Here is a 19,099-nt window from a genome sequence, read left to right as displayed (position 1 = left end):
GCAAATGAAATCCAAACAACAATAATGAAGACTCTCATTATGACTTATCATCTCCGGCAATAACTGTGACTGCTCTGCACAAATACTCAACAACGTGATGGTGGATGGCTTTTACTTGGTTCTCTCTTCCTCAGTGTTTCTCCAGCAGGACTGATGTGCAGACGGTGCTGGCTTCTTGCAGGAGAAGCTGCAGAGCTGGTCAGTGAATGCACCAGCAGAGGGAGACCATGTCACATGACAGTGCTGTAAACACCTCTCTGGGTTTATTTCCCCCCTTTCCCCCCACTCGTTTTAATCAATAAAAGTGATAATAATTATAGAAATAAAGAAATAAAGGATTATAAATATCCCTAAACTGAATTCAGGAGCATAGCTGAACAGTTTTAATGTGTTTTAATGTAAATAAGATCTTCAAAACTTAAACAAATATTAAACTGCTGTATTAAAATGCACTACATTTTTATAATTATTTGACACGCGTGTTATTTTTTTTAATTAATGAGCTGAATCTACCATCATTAAGGTAAAGAGACTGTACGTGTGTGAGCGGATCAGCTGTGAAGGGTTAAACTCAGTCCGACATGACACTGAAACCCGACACATTTCCTGATGAATCGTCCCTGCAGAGCTGGAGACTTTGTTTGACGCCTCATGTCCACAGGTGATCTTCATGTCGTCACAACATCTTTTCTCTTTTGGGAACGAGCTGGCCAGTGACACCAGCGTAGTGCACGCGCACTGTCCTGCTCTCCCTGCGTCGCACCTTCCCGTCCTCAGCGCACTGCGTCATGGCGGCAGCGGCCACTAAGTTACGCGTTTCCTAACCGGAGTTTGAGGACTATCATTCCGGCAGTCAGCCCATGTAAGTGTTTAATGCTTCTGCACTTTGTGTCGCCGAGATAAATGTGGGAAGATTTCGTCTTCCGCGGATGATTCCTGTCGCTGTCTTACCTGTTCAGCCAGGTGAGCTGACATGACACCTGTAAGCAGCGTTTACTACAAAGCGTCTATTCGTAGTCGTGCCACTTCATAAAACTATCCTAAGTGTTGGCCGTGTAAAGAGTCTTATTGGTGTACAGTAGAGGAGGACTTTGGTCAGTAATGTTGTAACTCTATTGTTTGATTTCACTGACTCAGCCTCTCATTGTTTCCCCTCTCAGCATGGTGGATTACAGTGTTTCAGGTGTGCCAGAGGCCCTGCTCCCCGACAGAGCTGGCCCTGTTCACATGAGGGAGCAGGCTCTCATGGCCTTGCTGGAGTGTCCTCTGTGCTCCAAGCGGCTTGATGCGTCAGCCAAGGTCCTGCCCTGCCAGCACACTTTCTGTATGTCCTGCCTGCAGAGGCAGGAGGCAGTCCAGTCCCAGCTCTTCTGCCCTGAGTGTCGCGCTCTCGTCCCAGCCAGGACTGTGGAGGAGCTTCCTACGAACCACTTGCTGGTGCGGCTCCTGGAGGGGATCCAGAGCTCGCCGAGGCCCAGCAGGGCCAGACAGACAGCCCACTACGCAGTGCCCTTGGCCAGGGGCGCCTTGGCAGTCAGGGAGGGTCAGCAGCAGCAGCAGGAGGGTCAACACAGAGAGAAGCAAGGGTACAGTGAGGTCAGTGCACGACCAGGGCCTAATCCTCTGCATCCATGAGAAGCAGAGCCGGACTGATGCTACATTTTTGGGGTCGATAACATCTTTTGTCAGATGGCAGCAGGGTAAACAGACCGTGGCTGGGTGGGTGTTGCCTTTTAGTCTCCTTTGGGCTCTGTGCAGACATCTCGCTTCACCAATGTCACTGATGCCCTGTAGATGGGTACCGAGCACCTCTGTAGATTACTGCACATAATCCAGAAAATTAAATACCAAACAACTCAAAGAACTTTATCACACTGAAGCAAAAGCCATAAAAAATGCAATAGTGGCGTGAATCAGTTCTGCTCTTTGATTTGTTGCCCACAATGGCCTGATGCACCTACACGTGTTAAAGGGGACCTGTGTTAGTTTGAACATTATCAACAGTATAAACAGGAAAAGTAAACACAGTAAATTTGCACCAGCTGATGAATTTGCATGCCTCATGGTATTTATTGTCTTCTCACCTACGATGCGTCACTGATTTTGTCCTTCACACTTTGTTGAATTGAGCCGCGTGTCTCATCTCTGACCCACCGAAAAACTTACTCACCACTGTGACTGAAACTTAAGTGGGTTGTTTTCAACTTGATGAGATTATGTGGCACGGAGGAGCTGGAGTGTGATCTGACCTGTAAGCGTGAGCCAGTGTTGAGATCTCAAACCTCTTTGAATGGCGCCTGTCATTGCTCCACAGGGGCTTTCAAGACAGTGGATGATTTGCTTTTCACATCATAGTTGGCAAATGAGAGCCCAATAGTTGTTTGACCTGAGTTAAGAGAGCTCTGTTGTACTTTAAACACCTTCTATACATGTAGGATTAATAAAGATGGACTACGAGTTATGCAGAGGATGAATATCTCAAACTGATACAGGAGTGTAGCAGATACTTTGATGGTAATGGATGATGAAGTTTAAATGATGGTAATTTTCCAAATAGAGCAGATACAAAAACTAAAGAGCAAAAGTTATCTGATAAGGGACAGGATTAAAGGAGTTGGGAAATCCAGAGCGTCACAAATGTGAAGCTTTCATCATGACCTGCCAGGGGACTGCAGATGTAAATTACCTCTAAGCTAACTCTGGTACAATGCATCAAATGGCAACATTTATGTTTAATATTGTGCATGGTCCCTCTACACATAAAATAATTAAAATAAATTATTTAATGAGTTGGGAATGAGACTCAAAAATCAACTTTTGTTACAAATAGACCTTTAAAACAAACCAACTTGTTAATTTATAACACAAGAGACTCACAGAGTCATAGATTTTAAATAGGCTCCAGTATTTGATGTCTTTACACTGAATCATACCATGACTAAGGCTTATTATTACTGCTCAGCATTAGTGTTTGAGCCTGTTCATACCTGGTGTTAAAATGCATCTTGGGTGCTCAGAACACAAGTTAACAGCTCTCAAGTCTGTCGGTTCACAACCGGCATTGGAGTGCGTCTGGACGTGTCTCGCTTGACAACTCGTTATCTGATCTCACTTCCCCGCTCCAAACACAAAGAAAGACCTGCATCTCTGGGACAAAAGGAACAGCTACTCTTTGCAGAATGTAGAAAAAGGCCCAAACAATTAAGAGTTTGTCTGAGACCGGTGCAGCGATGTCACGACAAACTGACGCTTCATGTACTGCATTTAATGCCAAATTCACAAGAAGGCACAGTGAATGTTGAAACTGCAAGATTTACTAGTTACTAGTTTAACGGCGAAATCGGTTGAAATAGACCGTGTTCACAGGTAAGAGAGCCGAAATGTGATTTGCATTACAGTGACCCACTTGTAAATCAGACAGCGTGTAATCCATTTTGCCTGTTGTTGTGGCTTCTCGTTGTGATGATCAAACATAATCACAAAGATATATAATGGAGGCCGGATACTTTACAGTTCAACAATGAACTTTACTGTCTAAAATGATAGCGGTGCACCGAAAAAGGAAACTTCACTCTGGATTTTATAGTTATACATTACCCCAAGCATCTTTTTTTGCGTTATAATCTGCAAAAAGAGAGTTTTCATGTCGGTGCATATCGGACAACATCTACTACGCCGATGCCGATGTGTCTACGACAGGCCAATACCCGCATGAAGATAAAATCAGCCAACTGAAACATCGGTTAGGCTCTCGTACATGTGATGAAATGCGTCCCAGACAACCTTAACATTTTGGTGACTCAGAGGCGGTTGTTTACACTCGTATTTAGAGCTGTTTCTAATAACCCAAGGCTTATGTTAACGTCAGGTACGAACAGGCTCAGTGTTTTTACATTTTTTGTATTATTGTCAAAGAACTTCTCCGATAGAGCGTTAAAATGAGACACATTTTTTGTATATGAAACGTGAAGACTGTTCTGTGAAATGTGTTTTAAAAAGAACAACTGTCGTATTCTCGGTTTATTTTCAGGATGTAAAGGAGTTACAATAAGTGAGTGCGTGCTGCGTGTTTAACAATCATTCGTCCGCACAAAGCATGTCTGTTTAACACATCTGTTACCTAATTCAAACCCAACAGAGATCTGAGGATCACAAGTCAGTAAATCATTAGATTGAATTTGTTGCTGATCATTAAATTCTCCGAGGAGATGAGGAACACAAAGATCTGCCTTCTCAGAAGTCCTGTGTTTAAACTGTGCAGAGCGTCTCAGAGTTCACAGGAGATCTGGAGCTCGAGTTCAGCCAGAGTTCGAACCGCTCAGCCAAGTTCATGAGCTTGAGTTTCTGATCATTTTTAACACAGAGTTCAGAAACCTTCAGTGCAAACGACGTAAGACACTTCTTCCACCATCGTCCTTTCACGAAGGCCATGTGTCTCAGTAGTTAAATTCAGCGTTTTTATCTCTAAAGAAACAAGCACATAGTTTGTCTGTAGATGTGTTTATGAGGAGGAACCTGATAAAAATCCAATGTAGAAATGATTTACTGCTCAGGAAATTCACACTTATTATCTTGGCATCCCGTAACTATGAGATAAATTACACATGAATTTGTTTTGTTGTTTTAAATAACAGCTGTCCCAATCTAGAAAGGCGATGATTGCATGTACAGATTGTGAACTTCATAATAATATTTTAGAAGTCTTTATTAATGCTGTATTATGCATAATGCCTCAACATCACTGAAAAAAGTGTAACTGAAATGAAGTCATTTACAGTCAAGCTCGAGTCGTTACTCGATATCATCTTAAAATGGAATAAGGAAGTGTCTTTGGATACATATCTTCGTATCGTGATAAGAAAATCACACCACATCATCTATGTCTGTTCAGCACAAGAATCTGACACCAGTGTGTTGAGCTACTTAAGTGGGGCATTTTACAGCTGTTATTTCCTGTCTTGTTAACTAGTGACAACTGCAAAGTGCCTGGTCACAGTTTGTCACAGTTAAAGGACAAAATAAATAGCTTCAGTGCAGCCTAGATGGTTTTTATGCCCCCAAATTGTTAAAGGAATTGATTTCACTATCAACATGTCAAATAAATCTATCACTCGTTCTCGCTGATATGTGATTTTCTTCTCTTCAGCTTGCTCTCAGAGCTGCGATGCGTAACCAAAAAGGTGATTCGTCAGGAGAGCTGGTGCTCAAGAGTGGCAACGGTATCGCCCCGAAACACAAGGCGGATGAGAACTGGCACCACGGAAACGCCGGTGACAGTAGCGGTGCGTCTGTCACTGCCAGCGCGCTGCAGGCCGTCAGCCAGATGCCTCATGTGCAGCCCCTCCAGCAGTCCCAACCTCCGGCTCTCTGCAGGGCGCTGTATGACTTCAACCCTGAAGAGATGAATCTGGAAGACAGCAAATGTTGTCTCAGCTTCTTCAAGGTCTGACTCTCAAACTAATGACTGGCAGTGTTTCCTACTCACCAATTAATGCACTCTTAACAGTAACCTTCAGGAAACAAAACAGTAACATTCAGGGGGAGAGGATCCCCTGAAAGGTCCCATATGTAGGAAGTGAGATATCATGTATATATGTCTTTTATATTTTAAATGTGCAGCATAAATACTGCAAACATACCAAAATTGCTCAATCCACATCCATAGTCCACAGAACAAGGAATGTGTGGGCATATGTGATTCAAGAATGTAAATTAAAGTGCCCTCGGAGGATTAGGCTTCATCATCAGGCCTACGAATTACGGCTCATGTAAGTCACACAGAGACTTAATTAACAAAGCTGTTTCTTTTGTAGTGTGTTACACCCAACACTGCTCCTGATCAAAAATTGTTGCCATCCTGTTAGAATTATTTTTCCTGAAATGCCACTAATGACCATAATCTCCACCATTGGGTGCAGGTTAAGGTCAGACGGTGGCTCACATGTCAATAAGACTATGACACAAAATCATATTAATATAGGTCAGAACATTTTAATTTAATTTAATCTTGTTTTCTCAGTTCTGGTCACTTTTTCATAAATTTTTAATGGCCATTTCAGACTCTATTACAAAACTTAAAAACTTTTTATTGATTTATTTGTTGTAAATGACCTCTGGTGGCCCACTTGCAGTACCTTCAGGGGAATCACTGATTAAAGGAAAAATAGCTAATATTTTATGTCTCCCACTACCGATTGTTCAACAGATTATTATTAACAACGATGAATCGTTTGGTCTGTGTTAGCACATTGTGAAAAGCATCTGTTCCAAATACCAAATATCTGACAACCTCTTCAGTTCAGCACGTTATCTTGACTCCCTGCTCCCATGTTAGAAAGATGTGGACTTAACCCATTCAGCATCACACTAGTGTAGCTTTTTGGACATGAACTAGTCTGTGATTATGTGTTGCAGAGGGAGCTCCTACTGATACATAATGGTCATTGCTTTTTGTTACTTTCGCTGCTTTGAGAGACCTTTGGAGCCCGAGGCTCAGACTTCTGCTGCACTGGTTGTTACTCACCCTGAAGGATTTCTGAGGCAGTTATATAAGGGCCTCAGTACTTGTGCGCTCTCCATTAAAGCACACTTGCGCTTGACTTTTTTTTTTTTTTTTTTTTTTTTCAGTTTTAATGCAGATGGTCAAATGGTTTTTAGAGCAGGGGCTGGCCTCTGAAAGGACGGGGCCTGCAGACACAAATGGAGTTGAAGTCACATGCTGCAGGAGAAACTCAGAGCTCGGAGAGTTTCTGAGCTGAGTGCTCAGTCTCCAGGGCGAACACACTCCGGCACCCTGGCATCCTGTGATTTTCCTTATGTGCCGCTCATCTTTTCACCACTTCCTTTAAGTACAGTTACTTATTTCTGCTTTATAGGGAGACATCCTCACTGTCATCAGACGGGTGGATGAACACTGGATCGAAGCCAAGCTAGGGGAGAAAGTTGGAGTTTGCCCTCTGCAGTTTACAGAGGTGAGTCCTTTTCAGTCCTCTCCTTCTATCTTCCTTCCTTCATTTCTCGAATGTGGGTCGTGGCCTTTTCAACGTGATCAAGGTTGACACCTGCCGTTTGGCACTTTGGTCTGATGGCGTAGCTCGTGTAATGAATTGAACCATAGATGTCGTCGCTAGATGTCATTAATTCCAGGTCACTGCCCAGGCGCTACCTTGATTTTCATTCAAATCTTTGATTCATCCGTAAATGTCACTCCTGCGCTGCAAAGTGCTGAGGCAGAGGGTTAATCTGTGGAGCCCTGCTGTGTCTGCAGCTGCTCATTAGTGTGTGACTATGTGGCTTACTCAGGTTCGCAGTCCTTAGCTCGCTGACTGTCATGTGTTTTCGTCTGTACTTTCTGTCTCCAGGAATTAACTTCATCCGTGCCGCGGGAGAATGTTTTTGTTCCCGCAGTGGGGTTAATGTGGTGCCTCAGTCTGTTCTTGTTTACTTCCCTCACTTGTCATCTGTATTTTCTTCAGTTTTTCCTAAATATTTGCCTTACGCCTCCTCTCGTCTCCTGGTCACCCATGTCTTCTCCTCAAGCCCCGCCTCAGCTGTGCTCTTCATCCTTTTCTACCTCTGTACTCTATTCTTTCATCATCCTCTTTTCTCCTCTCCCCTCTCCTTTCTGAGCCTGCCTCTCCTCGTGTCGTGCAGCCAGGCGTAAAGACACAGTAATGCTTTCTCTGCTTGGGTGGCATAACAGCACATCACTGTGGGGAGTGAAAGCATTAACCCTGCCATGTCTGTCTGTCTGCCTGCTGTCTGTGCAGCTCCTCTCTCAGCACCAGTCAACTCTTCCCGGCTTATTGGCTGGTACTTATGCGCCTGTCTGCCTGCCGCCCTGCCTGCCTGTCCAACAAGTTGTAGGGGTGAGTGAAGTAGTGATAAGTGGGTGTATTTAGACAGCCGTTTCGCTGATCAGCAGGAGCAGAGGTTGACAGGCGTTAGTAGCAGGTAGGAGCGAGTTTGGAAAGGATTTTCTTGACTGAGGATTGACTGTTCTGTTGTGGTGGGATTCATCCCGATTTCCTCTGTGGTTTCACTTTTATGTTTTTATCTGTTTCAGCCAAACTCAGTGGCTGCCAAACTGCTAGAGGGGAAGAATCGGAGGGGGAGTGACTCAGCAGAATCTCACCATCGGACTGGGAGTGGGGGCAAAGACAAGGCCACTGACGCATCCAACAGGACGACCCATTTCGGAGTCCCTCAAGTCCCAACAAAGACACCCACCATCAATGCTTTGCCCCTTTCCAGCCAGCGAAAACAGCTCGCAGCCAGCAGCAACAACTTTTATCAGACTGCCAAAGGAGACACAACCAACATCAGCACCTTCAACAGTGTCAGCCGTCAGGGTCCGCCACTCCGCCTCACTGCGCCTCCTGCCGCCCGCGGCCTCTCTCACTCCTCCAGAGTGAACTCTCAGCGAGTTAAACGCCACTCTGACACCACACACAGGCACCTGTTACAGGTGAGCAACAGATCTGCCTTTATGCATGCTGCACTGATATTTACAGTACATTTATTTGTCATGCAACAAGGATATGCAACCCTGTATGCTACACCAGAAAAATATTTATAAAGTGTTGAGGGGAAGTCCAGGATTCTCAGTGCCTGAGGGGCTTCGTAGTCTGGTGGCACGGCAGGGTGAACAGATTGTGGCAGAAAGTTATCCAAGTCCTCTTTCTCATAATCTTTGAGCAAAACTATGTTGGGCTTTGTTTTTTTGTTCCCAGTGCTTTGTTTTGATATAAAACATGTGGCTAATGTGAGATAATTGATGTTTTTGTTTGAGTCACGGAGGGATCAGGTTGTTCTCAGGGGTACAGGGAGTAAACCATGACACCAAGCTTAAGGAATGAGTGAGAGCAAGGCGTTACCCTTCTGTCTGACACTACGTGATTAAGTGTCTCTAATTAAGACAGCACAGATGTGGAAACAGCCTAGATTTGAAAGGTGGTGAGTGGACCGAGACTTTGAAAATCTCAAGTCCTGGGACAAACGCCAGCGGCTCTACACCGACATGAATAACAGTCTAACAGGTTGCGTGTCCTTGTTCTTTATGTAGCTTCAGTTGTGTAAATGTCTTATTCCTGGAAAGCAAAACAGAAAAGCCGGAGAGAAAAGAGAGGAAGTCTTTTGGATTTGAATGATACGTTTCATAGAATGACGGCCCAGCGCCACTGAAAAAGCATCGTTGATATCGCTCACAAGAAGTGCAACAGTCACACGTTAGCAACCCTCTTGTTTTTTAAGTTTTAAGCTATCAGGAAGAATTTCTATCCCACCTGCTGTATATTTTATACAGCCTGTATCACACGGATGGATGATGAGCATCCCCATGAGACAACTTTGGATTATGGCATTTTATCAGCATTTTATCTTTTTGAGATGTCTTTAAATAACCATCAAAAGCAGCCTGACAGAAAAAATAGCAAAAACCACCTTCATTTGAAGGTTTTGATGGATACTTTTTATATCTGCAATTTTATATATACAGCTGGACACGATGTCATTCATTTGCATTAGAAACAATGCAAGACTGCTGTGACTACTGGCCAGTGCCTGAGTGCAGTGCCAACGTAAAAGCCTGCAGTGTTTAATAATATAACCTGCTGCCAAGTGCTCTGCCCCCCCACAATGATTTCCTTTGATTCGCTTCAAATTTCTCTACCCTGCAATTATACACGTCAGAGCATAAAAATGCGAAACCTCATGCAGGTTGAAGAAAAAAGGGAGGAGAGAGGAGATGTGAGAACAAGATCAAAAACAGGAAATAAGGTAAGGTAGGAAGAGGAAAAGGTGAGAAGAGGAAATACTGAAAAGCTAAAAGATTGTGTTTAGAGTTGGAAAGAGAAACGGAAAACAAAATGTATGAGCAGCGAAAAGGCAAAAGCACAAGATGTAGGAAGAAGGAGGAGGAAAAATGAGAGATGGATGTAGAGAGTGGGAGGCTTGGAGAGTCCCTCAGTGTGTCTGCTTATCTCTCTCATGCTGATGATGATGAGTCACTGGTGAAGTTGGTTACATAACAGACCCCTCTTTCCCTTGCCTTCAAACTCCTTCCTCTTCACTAAGCAGGTAACACTCACTTTCACATCAGTGGGCCAGTAATAGCAGACAAGCCACGCACTTCCCTTTTTAAAGGAGCGCAGGGGCTCCGTCCCTCAAGCCGAGGCTGAGCTCCCCGCTGACCGAGCCAGCATGTGAGCTATTCTGAGTGCTGCATCCCATCAGCCCTCACCTCTGGCTCCGCTGTTTCACAGAGAGATGCAGCTTCCCACCAACTGTGGATGAAATAATGCATATTACTTTGGATATTGGCATCATTATGTAAGAGAGGATGGAGATGAGCCAAAAACACCTTAAAATAAAACAAAGAAAGGTTCGATTCCATATCATACTGCACTGGTGCACCACAATACTTGAGGTCAGTGTTATAAAAAGCTTGAAGGTCCAATATGTAGGATTCAGAAGGATCTGTTGTCAATATAGTATTCAGAATTATGTTTTCATGACTGTGAAACTAAGAATCATTGTTATCTTGTGTCCTGTCACTTAGCCTAATCCTCATTCTTAGACCAATTAGTGCGGCGTATCATTCATTGATGAAGATCTAGGTTAGCTACTATTTTGAGTGAATAACACTATTATTGCTTAGCCCACTAAGCTAATGCTTAGACTTTATAAAAATCGCTTATTCCGCGAAACGCTGGAATATCACCCGTAATAATTTCCCCAGCAGTGTTTTTCTAGTTTTTATTGCCCACTGTAGTGGGAGGTGAGATGAGGGGTATTCAGTTGTGTTCAATCTGCAATCTCACCACCAGATGTCACTAATTCCTACACACTGGTCCTTTAATCATTAGTGGTTACCCTTCAAGCCTGTGAAGTGACTAAAATCGAGCGGAAATGATTAGCTGATTGATTGATAAGTTGATTTGCAGGAAATGAGTCGGCAGTTGCTCTGATAATTAGTAAGTAGGGCAGCAGGTTTATTTATATCGCAAACCTCAAGAGACGCCAAGTGTTTCACAATAAAAGAAAAGAACAAGGCAACAAACATAAAAAAAACGACTTGAGGCTAACAGTACAGTAAAGTAAAGAAATGAATATAAACAAAAACACATCTGAACAGGTGGAGCTCGTGAAGCCTTTTAAAAAGTGTGTTGGATTCGTCTCACCCTCCCCCAAGATGTGCGCTGAAAACACAAATGTAGAAACTGTAGAAACATGGAGGTGCAACGTGGCAGACTCCGTGGAAGAGGACCTGCTCCCTCTGTAGATATAAAAGGCTCAGCCTAAGGTAACACAATTAGTTTTAGGTAATTATACACTGATGACAACATACTTATTCCGTTTCTGCCAATAAATCCGACACACTGGACCTTTTTTAAGTCTAAAGTGAGTTTCATGAGCACAACCCCCTCTAGTTATACGATCAGAGTACCTGAGACTTTTCTTGCAACACAGAGCTGCTGCATAACTCTATTGTAGTTAGGTGCCTGAGCATGCACAGCAGAAAGTCACGAGCCCCATCATATATTTAACTCAATTTAAACTTCTGAAGTGCCGTTGTCCACCTACACAGGTGTTTTCACCTGCGCCGCCTGATTAGACCTTGTTCAGCCTGTGTGGGAATGTGCAGACTGTGCTTGATTGGCATTATTTCCTGTTAGATAAGATCCTCATCCCAAATAAAATGTTAATTGATTGTCCGATCTATTCAGCAAGCGTTTCTTTAAAATGCAGCCTGTATCTGTGATACTGACAAGACAGCATTTATATGTGAGCCTCAATTTTTTATTTATTTTATGTAAAACAATTATGCAAAGATTCTTTCCATGTCAAACTTGTTCACAACCCAAAATAGAGACGCTGAAAAAGTATCTCCATGACTATGCACAGGGAGAGGAAGAAGGAATACAAGTCATACGTTTTCTTTGTTGATGGGACATAATTAGACCATCATGGCTCGACATCAGTCTTTGCAGGTGTTAATTCATCACGTCACAAAAACACAAGTTAGCTTTCTTGTATCTTGAGTATTTAAGATATTTGTTGAGCTTGTGAGTGAGTCAGGATCCGGTTGGACAGAAATCTAAGCATCGTGTATTGTGTGGTCGGTTCTGTGCAGGCCTGGCACATCTCAACAAGTCTACTGTTACAACCTAAAGCGGTTTGGTGACACCAGCAAATTCCAGCTCATCTCCACCCAGCTTCACCCTGACTAAAGGTCTAATTAGCCACATTTTATTTTATTTTCTCACACACTGAGTTTTGGGGATTTTTTTATCGACTGTCGGCTGACTCTTTTGTGATGAGTTACAATGATGGTGGCTATAGTTTTCTGATTCAAGGGGGTGTTTTGATGTGTTCATGCTGAAGTTGAACAAGACCTCGTTGAGTTCTGTACACGGTTTGGACATTTGTTATGGTTACACAGTAAATATCTCGAGAACAAAATTCCCCCTAAGGAGCCTGGTTAACAAGTGATGCGTTAAAAGGCTCAGTTTAGTTGGTATAACCAAACCTGTGGAGACACGAAATCTTCAAGATTAAATAAATGCTGTTTGCACTGTTTGTTGTCTCGACTGACAGACACCGACTGCAGTTATAACATAAAAGAGACTGAAATGAAGTAAAAACTGGCCTTTATAAAATGACCTGTTATCAATTCTTTTATTTTGAAAATAAGTGGGATAAAATGAATTTTCCTATTAATGAGCAGAGTTTTATAAAGGTTTTTGATATTTCACAGATCTATAATTGAATTAATATTTTGTCTTCTTAAAATGTTATTTAATTTATTTTATTAAACATTTATTTTACCAGGAATATTTCCATTGACAAGACTCCAGGCCTTATTCCCTAAGAAATAAACAAAAATGTTTGGATCTGCACCAGAAGGTGACGGGGTCTATTCTGGGCTGGGACCCATCCCCCATCCAAGTTTTATGGAAATCTGTTCAGTAGTTTTTGTGTAATCCTGCTGACCAACAAACAAACAGACAGACAGACAAGGGTGAAAACATAATTTACATCAAACAATTTGCAGTTTTCATAATGTTTTATTCATGTTTTTCATTTTGAACACTTTGAGCCTCCATACAAAACTGCCTTCTTTTGATTATGTGAGACAAAAGGTTGCTGGTGAAGCACTCTCGCTGGCAAAAGGACGCCAAAAAGTGAACATTAGTATTCTGTAAAGTGATTTATTTACAGCAGCAGAGATTCTGGCTGCAGAAGCAGAGAGACCAACAGCGGACTTTCTCTCTCCATGTAAATATAGCCACTGCTGGGTCACTGCAGCTGGCCGTTGCGTGACTGCAGCACGAGTGAAGCAGGCTCTTTGTATCTGATAAAACTCAAACCCAGAATAGAAAAAGGGACACGGAGTAATGAAAATAAACTAAATAATTTAACACGTGAAAAAAGGTAGATGTTGGGCTTCTTTCTTGTTGCGATGAAGAGCATTTTAATCCAGTGAGCATGGCTGCTTTTAGTGTGAATGTCATTTAAATGTCACAAAAGACACAGTCAAAAAGAAACTCTAGATGACGGTGATGGACCTCCATTTGCTCTCCTATATTATGGAGGGCTGTTGTGTCTTCAGGACATTATATCATAACTTCATCTGGCTTTACTTCTGCCTCACAGCACCGCCTTTGACAAGTGAGACTTGAGTTACAGCAACGGCTGCCTCTTAATTATTACTTCTTTTGTGTTTCTGTGGAGTACAGTGTGAATGCATTGCAGCTTAATAGTGAGAGAGCTGTAGGATCCAGGCACATGCTGTATAGAGGGAACCCCAGGCCAACAGGCAGCAATAACGCTTCAGTTGAGTGGTAGTGCTGTAAATAGCAGCAAGCCTCTTTAGACGTCACTGGAGAGATAACAGACACTGTGGGGAAAGTATAACAATAAGAAAACATTATGTGTGGAGGATTTGTTTCCTTGGAAGAGAAAATGAAAAGGTAGAGCTCACTGAAAGGGCTTCTTCAGTTGGATAATTAGGTAATTAGGGATAAATCTTCCCTCTGTGTCATTAACAGTTGAGAGACACACCTCAGTTTCACTCCCCGTCTCCTAGTCTGTGTCAGGCCTGACTCACAGCCTGCTCACTACAAGCCTGTCAGAGTTTCTCAGCTCTCAGCTTGACAAAGAGAAGCTTGGATCTGTTGACATAAAATGTGAAAGAGGTCTTGCCAGGCTGTTATGTTTTTACTGTTGCTGTATTAAACACAACCAAAAATGTATATATAAGAATTTCTGTATTGATGGATTTGGAGCATTGGAGGAATTAAAGGATGAGTGAATGAATATATCATATGTAATTTTCCGTACAGAACACATGGTTGACGATCGGCTTGATGACTATTGAATCATGTTCTATAGCTTCTGCATTCACCAGATCAATCTGATTGAACACCAACGGGAGATTTTGAAAGCGTTATGTTAGACAGCGCAATCCACCTCCTTCATCAAAACACCAAATTGGGATTATTTTGTTTTATTTAGTTTAGGAGGAGGATATTAAAGGATAGGTTTTCCATCTTTTTAAGTATGTCTTCAGACAATACACATAGTTCTCAAATCCACAGTACAAAAGTGTATCTGAAGTTAATATAAGGCCTCATAGCCTCTCAAATACTTTTTACTTAAGATTATCTGGTAAATCCACCACTTCGTTCCAGACTAGAGCCCAATCAATATATGGGTTTTCCGATATTGGCCACTCACAGATGTATCGGTTTTCATGTATATGGTGTCTGAAATGGGCTGGTATATTGGCCTTTATTAATCCTTTACTTACGATCTGCCTCGGCCACAGAGGCTCTTGTCCCACTTGAAATATCTCCGTATGAAATGAGGTGGATTAACCTGAAATTTTGGACAGGATGAATGCTAAAAACTTTGCTGACTTTTCTTGTAGCACCACCAACATTTTCAGTGAATTGCCATGAAATTTGGTAAAACACTCATGTCTCGCATTAATAATAACTTTGATGATCCAGACTTTTCATAATCATCTAGTCTCATATTTTAGTTTGTCCAATAATTTGGTTTACGTGCAAATAACTAATGACATTCCCACCAACCTCAGCTGTACTTTGTGTTTTGTGCTAATAAGCAAATGTTAGCATGCTAACGTGCTTTACTACGACGGTAAACAGGGTAAACATTATACCCATTAAACAGCATGTTAGCATTGTCATTGTGAGCATGTTAGCATGCCAACTTTAGCATCGCGCTCTTCAATTCATTTCAGTTCAAAAACTGAGTTCATTTAGTCATAGAGTCATTGTTAACCTCATATGCTCACTCATAATGGAAGTCGTTGGTATTGGTTGGCAGTCTTCAAAGGAATCAGAGGAACACATTCTTAGTCATGGCTACACCAACTCAGATAGACGTTTTAAGTCTTTTTATTTTTTACTTTTTGATTTTCTCAGTATTGAGCTGTACTTTGAATATATGTTGTTTTGACAATATGACAATAACACCTTGACTCGAAGCCATGAAATACATAAAAAGAATTAAACTACTTTACATAAAAGAGGAATAAAACGTCAATATGCGTCTACTCCACAGGGGTTTATGTAGGCAGTACAGACACTGCTGAGCCCTTTCACAATAATATCTCTGTTTTCACTAAATCTCAATCTGTCACCAAACACAGTTCCCGAGTATTTGCAGGCCGCACATATTCAACACATATGCCATGAATGAGTATTGTGAAAACAAAGCATGGCTGTAGACTCTTAAAAAATGTGCCATGCATCGCCATTTGCATTTCATGTGATGATCATTGCGAATCCGTCCCTTTATAGAGTGAGAAGACGATGACCAGTGAGACTCCACCCACCATCTCCATGGCCCTGGTGAACCCCCAGATGTCCTCTGCCTCTGCAGACGGCAAAAACTCCTCCACGCAGCAGCTCTCCATCAGTGTGTGAGTCACTGTTTTAAACATTATATTAAGGGAATGATAATGTTGGTTCACAGGTGCAAGATATGAATAGAAAAGAAAAACAAAAAACATTTAACAACCCATAAAAAAGACAGCATAATCTGGATATATATTGGAGAAAGTGTGGTGGTAACATAGGCAAACCCTCTGCTCATCTCCTCAGGTGTGCCGTCCTGTACTCCTACAAACCACGAAGGCCAGAGGAGCTGGAGCTGAGGAAAGGAGAGATGGTGGGAGTGTACGGAAAGTTCAAAGAAGGCTGGCTGCGTGGGTTATCGCTCAGAACGGGCAAAGTGGGCATTCTGCCCAGCAACTACATCTCGCCTGTGCTCAGGTAAGAGGCTGTGATCCCTGACTGCAGAAAGTGGGAGCAAACTGACATTTGGATTCAGACAGTAATTTCGTGTGGGCAGGACGACATGTCAGCATGCACACATTTAAATAATTCCTGAAATATAACACAGAGGCTGGTGCTCGCTTCAAATAAACTTTAACTACAGTATAACAAGTGATATACAGTAGGTGCCTCAGCTCACACTAAAGTGTCTCATTGCCTCACTGCAGAACCTCGGCCAGACTCCTGGAGACCAAGGCAGCTAGTGCGTCCTCACAGTACAACACGGTGACAGCAAAGAAACCCACAGCTGCCAAGAATCCTTCTGTGGTCCTTGCTCTTGATAGGGTAAACGCTGATGGAACGAAACACTCAACAGGACACGTCCCATCTGTGCCAAATGGAGCACAGCACGCAATGTCATCCACTGGTGCTGGAAAACCATCCCACTATGGGGGTGCACAAGGTTGGGACACAGTGAGACGCATCTTCAACCCTCACAGAGGTGAGAGTAAACAGCCACAGCTATCTTCTAACTGTTTGAGTACATTAGAGATGTTTCCGGGTTGTAAAATAATGTTTTTGTAAATGTTTTTTCAGTCTCAAACCATTACTCCCACACGTCCAACATGAACGTCCCGTCCAACTCGCAGCATTTTGCACAAGTGCAGGCGTCGGGATACTCACCTGCCCTGCAGAGGAAGAAGAACAGCGGCAGCATCATGTCCAACTCTGGCAGACCGCTGGGCTGGATGACTGAGCCAGCAGCGCCCTCTGCTGCTGCACTCTTTAATGACAGGGACTTCACCGTTTCACAGGAGGCAACATTTCAGCATGACAGACAGCCGTCCAATGGGCCTCACTCAATCCTAGTCAGACCTGACTCACACAAGAATAATATAGACAAGGTAATGTCATACATGTGATGTCTTGCGGGAGGCATGTGCTTACGTTTGTCTGAAGTTAAGTCTTTTAAGTCCAGTGTGTAGGATTTAGGAGGACCTATCGGCAGAAATGGAATATCATATCTATAATTATGTTTCATTAGTGTGTAATCACCTGAAACTACAAATCATTGTGTTTCATTACCTTAGAATGAGCCCTGTGTGTCCACAGAGGGAACGAGTCCTCTTCCACAGAGTTTGCCATGTTGCTCCACCATGTTGCACCGCCATGTTTTGGCGTTTTTAGTGGTCACAGTATATGAGGGTGAGACTAGAGATATTTGGTTACACAAGCCGAGAGCCATCTAGTTCCATTATATTTGAGGGAAGGCAGAGATCTCTACAGCCGATATCTCCAAAACTCAGCAATTAACACCAAAACAATCTAAATGGATATATAGCACTACAGGTAAGAAGCATAAAAATATGGATTTTTGATGCTGGAATGAACTGTCCTTTTGAACTGTTCCTCTGACCACTGTTCTGCATGTGCCTAACGGTAGATATTTTACTCCCCTAGCCGGCAAAGTCAGTGCGGTTCTTCACAGATGAGGACTCCCCTCCTTTGAGACCTCGGACCTCTTCCTGGTCGTCAGGGAGTCAGGTTCCCCCCAACCACCGCCCTGGCCCCCCTCTGTTAGAAGTGTGGGCCCCATCGCTGACCCTGGGAAGGGACGGACCAGGGATCATTCTCAAAGAAGGAAAAGTTCCTATTCTCAGGAAAGGCCTGGAAGCAGCCACCACAGATCTAAATTCAAACCCGCAGAAACAGATACCATCACAGCCGTCTCTGTCAGCCATGTCCGCTCAGTTCAGCCCCAGCAGGTACATTTGATTTGTAAGACTTGTTTATCCTTGAAAATAAAGAGCAGATTAATTATCCGACAACTTAAACTTGATTTTGACAGACTGAACAAAAATCTCTGGCCTCTTTTGCTCTTTTTTTTTTTTTTCTTTTTCTTTCCCCAGACACAGAGTGGCCATGACACATTTAGCCCAGACAGACTCGGAGCTCAGTCTGCTTCAAGGAGAGCTCGTCCTCGTCCACAGACCTCGACCCGATGGACGGGTTCTGGTTACTCAGGAGAGCAGTGGGCAGACAGGCTTATTCCACTGCAGTGTTCTTCAAGCCCTCGAGAGGCTCAGCTGACTGTGTAGTGCGACTGTAGTAGTGTATATTTCTATATTCAATGTGTTCAAACTGCCAAATGACTTGACTAACCTGCTGAACAACAACGATGCGTGTTGAGGTCCAAAAGGTTAATACTGCCAAACGACAATCCTATGAAGGAGGTGTGTTTATTTTTCGTCCTGAGTGCATATGAGACTGCGGTTAAGTTCTCCAGAGACATATTGTGTGTCCTTCAATGTGTGTGCATGTTTGTTACACATGTACTACTATAAGACTTTGCACAAAAACCCATCTAATGACTGTTCCTTGTTTAATACCCTTGTTACACGCATTGGTTAGTGCCTTTGTCAAAACCCACAAAGAAAACAAACTATATTTAATTATATATTTAGAGAAATTATGAGATAAAATATCTGTTCTGCTTATGTGGTAATAAACTATACTTCCAGTATGTTCGTAGTTTTGTGTTTTACTTTAATCCTTTCACTAATAACAGTAGTGGAAGAAGTATTCACATCATTTTTTTGATTCAAAGTATTATCAACAACATCAAGTATCTGAATTGAAAGTACTCATTATGCAGGAAATGGTTTTGGATTAATATCACTGGTGCATTAATGTGTGTGTTGCATTTTACTGCTGTAGATGTTTAAGGCTGAGCTTTTATATCGATGTAGTTTAATCTACAGCAATGCATTATATTCTGCGAGAGCCACATA

The 19,099-nt window shown here is 42.6% G+C and overlaps 1 protein-coding gene across 3 annotated transcripts; it reads left to right on the top strand.

The window, feature by feature from the left end:
* The first annotated feature begins 596 nt into the window (after positions 1-596).
* On the top strand, positions 597-18,831 carry sh3rf2 (SH3 domain containing ring finger 2). 3 transcript variants are annotated; one of them, XM_084352927.1, is made up of 12 exons: positions 597-862; positions 1,161-1,596; positions 5,147-5,443; positions 6,876-6,971; positions 7,770-7,868; positions 8,066-8,467; positions 15,831-15,952; positions 16,134-16,304; positions 16,535-16,809; positions 16,905-17,212; positions 17,769-18,073; positions 18,218-18,831. In XM_084352927.1, exons 2-12 carry the CDS (start codon positions 1,162-1,164, stop codon positions 18,396-18,398), a joined length of 2,691 nt encoding a protein of 896 aa, XP_084209053.1. In that variant the 5' UTR covers positions 597-862; position 1,161; the 3' UTR covers positions 18,399-18,831. The 3 variants fall into 3 exon arrangements, with proteins under 3 accessions (XP_084209053.1, XP_084209055.1, XP_084209054.1); XM_084352928.1 differs by lacking the exon at positions 597-862 and adding an exon at positions 872-963; XM_084352929.1 differs by lacking the exon at positions 7,770-7,868 and having other exon boundaries at positions 598-862.
* Positions 18,832-19,099: the final 268 nt, after the last annotated feature.

Source organism: Pagrus pagrus, assembly GCF_965226575.1.
Source record: "Pagrus pagrus genome assembly, chromosome: 5".
NCBI lineage: Eukaryota > Metazoa > Chordata > Actinopteri > Spariformes > Sparidae > Pagrus > Pagrus pagrus.
This window is presented reverse-complemented; position numbering and strand designations above follow the sequence as displayed.